Source organism: Crocodylus porosus, unplaced genomic scaffold (genome assembly GCF_001723895.1).
Source record: "Crocodylus porosus isolate Cpor-Errol unplaced genomic scaffold, CroPor_comp1, whole genome shotgun sequence".
In the NCBI taxonomy this organism is placed as follows: domain Eukaryota; kingdom Metazoa; phylum Chordata; order Crocodylia; family Crocodylidae; genus Crocodylus; species Crocodylus porosus.
Window position 1 is genome coordinate 46,320,374 of NW_017728943.1, and position 4,681 is coordinate 46,325,054.

Genomic DNA, 4,681 nt, shown 5'->3' on the forward strand with positions numbered 1-4,681 from the left:
AAACCATGAAGAAATTTAAAACTGCTATAGAAAAAAAAATCATACCTAAAAAGTGATGACTTTATCTTATAAATGTTCAAATTTGGCTGGATGATAGGTTCTTTTTAAGTAAGTAAGGAAGACACATGGGAGAATGTATTTTAATAATTAACCTCTCATTGGATTAATCAATTCGTAGAGCTACTTCCAAATTTAAAAAATTTGCAGAAATTAAAAACATTGCAATATGCTTTTATTTGGCTGCACAATTTCCGATTACAAGCTTAATGTATTCTTCTACTCCAGGGGTCAGCAACCTTTCTGAAGAGATGGGCTGCAATAACGTAGCTTGGTCTGAGTTGGGCTGGTGCTTCCAGTCCAGCCACTGCTTCTTCCTGCTGTCATGCGTGTTGGCCAGTCACTGATATCTGGGCTTCACAGCCTAAATTAATTCACTTGGTGGGCTGCATCCCATTCACCAAACCCCTGTTCTAGTGAAATTCCATCTCATATGTATCTTGATTCAGTCCATTTTTGGATTTTAATACAATTGGGTCATTGGATGTTTTCAGGACAGCTGTTAGCTGGTGCCAGAATATTTTTTGTTTCTGTTCTTCAGGGCTCCATTTTAAGTAGGTTTTCCTTTTCAAGAGTTTTCTAAGTTTGCTGAATTTCTGTGGCACACTGTTGGGTGGGAGGTCTTCCAACACAACCATAATGAGGGAATCTTGATTTTCATTCAGAACCCGGTGTTCAGCAAAATACAGCTCATACTGACACCAGCAGCTGTTTACAAAGCTGGGAGAGAGAACAAATAGGACTTTATGGCTGTTCTCTATACAATAAAAAATGTTCCCAAGAACTGGATGCCCGGGTTTGAAATCTCTTTCGTGGTAACATATTTTAAACCCCTTTATTTCCAGTTTTTCCAACAAATTCTCTTTAGTCCAACTTGCATCATTTTCACTGTATGAAATGAAAGCATCATAGGTCTTGTTTTCGGGTCTCTTCTCATATTGCCTCCGTTTTGCCATGCACCAGTACCAGCCCATCCTTATGTACCAGGGTCCATCAAAATGCCAGCATAAGCTTGTTATTACTGACATGATCAATACGGCTGCACAAGCCGTGATAGCCATTTGAATGCCAAAGGAACAATGCACAAGCGTTAGATTGCTTTTCTCAACTAATGCACCCCTTTTATCTGTTGGAAAGCTACATCTAAGATTTTCTCTTCCATTTATCAGCAACTGTGGGCTATGGATATATGTATTCACAAACCAGTACAAGTCACAGTTACAGAAAAAATGCTTTCCTTGAACAGTTAAAACATTTAGTTTTGTCAAATGGCCGAAAGTCTCTTCTACTATTGTGGTAATGGCATTGTTGCTAATGTCTAACTCAACCAAAGATTCTGGGAGAGATCCAGGCTGTAAAAATGAGATCTTATTTCCTGATAAGTTAAAATATTTCAGTACTGGAAGAAATTTTGCAAAGTGATCTGGGAGCTCTGAAATTAAATTGTGACTGCTGTCTAGATTAGTGAGTGCAGAAAGTGGGCTGGTGGTATCAATTTGGGTTATTACATTTCCAGAAATGTTGAGATATTCAGCTTTCCTCAGGTTTTCATTTAAATTTAGCACCTTTAGCTTATTTTTGCTAACATCATATTCTGTTAAAGTTAACAGAAAATATTCAGGAGAGAAGTCTGTAATTTTATTGCTTTGAATTTTAAACACTGTTAAATTGGCTAGAGATTTAAAACTCGGTGGTATTATTTTAATGTCACTGTTGCTTAAGTCCAGATGCTGCAGAGAGCTTGGTAAGTCAGGGAGTTTAGAGATGGGGTTATTGCTGAGGTCTAAAAATAGCAGTCTTTTCATTGTACGAGCAAACCATTCGGGGAGTTCCACAATAGAACAGTTAGACATTTTTAAGTACTTTACTTTTTCTGGCAGGCTTTCGATAGGTGTACCTTCTCTGGTATTAACAAATGAGAGTGCAGTTATACGTACAGTTCCAGGCTTGGGCTTGCTTACATTTTTCCCAGAGTCGTCTGAATTTACAGTATAGATGAACTGATTTCCTTGAACATATATTCTTTCCAAGTTAAATAATTTTTCATGAAAATTTTTGGGTATATGATTTATATTTGTGTATGATAAATCAATTATTTTAATAGTTGAAGGGAGACACACTGTATCTAAACTGTTTAGGGGATTGTTACTGATATTTACAAACATAAGCCTGCGGATTGGAAAGTCACAAATTTTTCCAAGCTCTATATTGCTGATTGTTATTTTGTTGTAACTAGCATCAATTGACTGTGCATTTTCCATTGGAAGAAGGAGGATAAATAGTGATAAGAGATCAATTTCCAGATTATTGTGACTTATATTCAGTTCTACAATATTGTCCAGGTGATCTTTGCAATGACTGGCATCCATTTTTTCTGTCAGTTCTTCCTCAGATAGATTACTCTTTGATAGATCAAGCACTCCATTTATTGGCTTGCCACAGATCTTGTGCCTTAACGTAGGTGAGGGCAACACCATTCTGTTTTCATCTACTTCCTGAAGGTCCCGTGCAGTTCGACTAAACTTGGAATGACTGTTTACCAGGCCATATAAACCTTCAGGATATTGCTGCTCTTCTGCTGACACAAAAGACTCCAAAGCAGCTTCTGATGACCTTTCAAAATATATATTATGTTGTGGAATCCCAGAAGCTTCACCTGTTTGTAAGAATGTTAAATGAGGTGCAAGATAAGGAATTCTGTGCAACTGGTCATTAAATGAAAGATTTACAGAAACAAGGCTGAGTAGGTTCTCAAAGGAACCAGGTTCAATGTCCTGAATCTGATTGTAGGAAAGATCTAAAACTTCCAGAGCAACAAACCCTTCAAAGTCTCTTCTGGTTATTTTTTCAATAATGTTATGTGAGAAATTGAGGACTCTTGAAGTTTTTGGAGCTTGTGCCTCATGTATAGATGAAAGGTTTAAGTAAGAGTAGTTAGAAAATTTGAAGCCATACATATAAGACGTTCTTTGAGTTTGGAATCCATTTGCTCCATTAAATAAAAAAGCAATGAGGTAGAAACGAAGAACTCTGATGAGGATACCCATCCTACGCAGAAAAAAATGTAGAAACCATCAGTATAATCCTCCTACATTACCTATAAATTAATAACCTTAAAGCAATTTAACTCTTGGCTTATTAATATAGAAACTGTCTTGTTCTTTATATGCCTGGTCCCATGATTTTTAATATTAAAAAAAAGTCTACAGTTTTATTCTTGTTTTCAAGAGGCAAATCTGAAAGCAATTTTCAGATGCTCTGATTCAAGGGACCATGCTACTCACTGCATAGCACTTTAAAGAAAAAAAATTGAAGTTGTTATTAATGCCAGCGTGGTATAGTCAAGCTGAGTGTTTTTTATATTGCCTTCTTTCCATTACAGAAGCAAGAATACATTCAGCCTTGCCATATATGGGTTTGGTGTCATATTTTTTATTTGTACATCCAAGAACCATTTTGCTGGTAATGGTCTGATAGCAATGGAGCCATTAAGTAATTTAAGAACAATGTGAATGGGCACTTCATGTAAGTGTCAAATTAGCCACAGGCTAACAATGGTCCCGTGTCTTAGAGAACAGCCAGTGATAAAGTTCTTACAAAACATTTGTCCGTTTGAGAAACCTTGTGCTCTGAAACCCAGCTTTCTGTCTCATGCTTCATCACAATTCACAATGTGATAAATCATGATACACAAACCTAGTGTTTCAGAGCAGCAGGTTTCTCAGACTGACAAATGTTTTGTCAGAACTTTATCACTGGCATGTGACTTACTTTAGTCTTAATTGATGTAAGTGAAATTTGTCAATTTTCACCTTCAGGCACTGTGTGTGTGATATCTAGGATTATATTTTGAGGCACATGGGAGTTCAAGTCTATTTTACAGATCAGCTGTTAGAGCTTCACCTTGCTTGTAACTTTGTTAATTCCCTTCCCCTCTGCCATTCTCAAATCTACCTCTCCCTTGCTGCTTCATATTGCCTTTCTTACAAACCTTTTCAGTGACAACGCAACTCTACTGAAATCTTCATTTGTGCCTCTGCCTTTTCATCATGATTGAAGCATATTTGTGCATGACCTCCCCATGTCTGGTATATAAAAAATAGCCCTTTGGTCCAAATTATTTATAAAGGAAATGAATTTGTTTAAAACAAAAGACAGAAGCACCAACCCATTCCCTGCTACCAGGGCTATCAACCTTGACCTAAACTTTGCAACCTTAACTTGGACCATGGCCATGTACCTCTACCTTCGGGAGCAGCACCCAGCAATCCTCTCTCCATCTGAACCCTGTCTGAATAATTGGATCCTCTGCAGTTGCAGAGTATTGCCAAGTATCTTTTGAATGACCCCCATCCTAACTCCAGCAAGCATGGTTTGGGAGCTGGGGCACATGCCCCTGGAGGAGAAGCAGAGGGAAGTGGGCTTACTGAGTCTGGACCAGAGAAAGCGGAGAGGGGATTTGATTGCAGCCTTCGCTCCCTGAAGGGCTGTTGTCAGTGGTGGCGGAGGGCAGGACAACAGTGGTCTCAAGCTGCAGCCAGGCAGGTGTTGGCTGGATCTGAGAAAGAACCCTCTCCCTAGGAGGGCGGTGAAGCCCTGGGACAGGTCCCCTACAGAGGGGGTG

General features: G+C 38.5%; 1 protein-coding gene across 1 annotated transcript; it reads right to left on the reverse strand.

Moving 5' to 3' along the window:
• Positions 1 to 215: 215 nt before the first annotated feature.
• On the reverse strand, positions 216 to 3,104 carry LOC109319607 (toll-like receptor 2). Its single transcript, XM_019549303.1, has one exon. The coding sequence runs from the start codon at positions 3,102 to 3,104 to the stop codon at positions 471 to 473; it is 2,634 nt and encodes an 877-aa protein (XP_019404848.1). The 3' UTR covers positions 216 to 470.
• Positions 3,105 to 4,681: the final 1,577 nt, after the last annotated feature.

Coding starts and splice junctions, on each gene's coding strand:
- LOC109319607 (XM_019549303.1), bottom strand. CDS start 3,104: ATGGGTATCCTCATCAGAGTTCTTCGTTTCTACCTCATTGCTTTTTTA.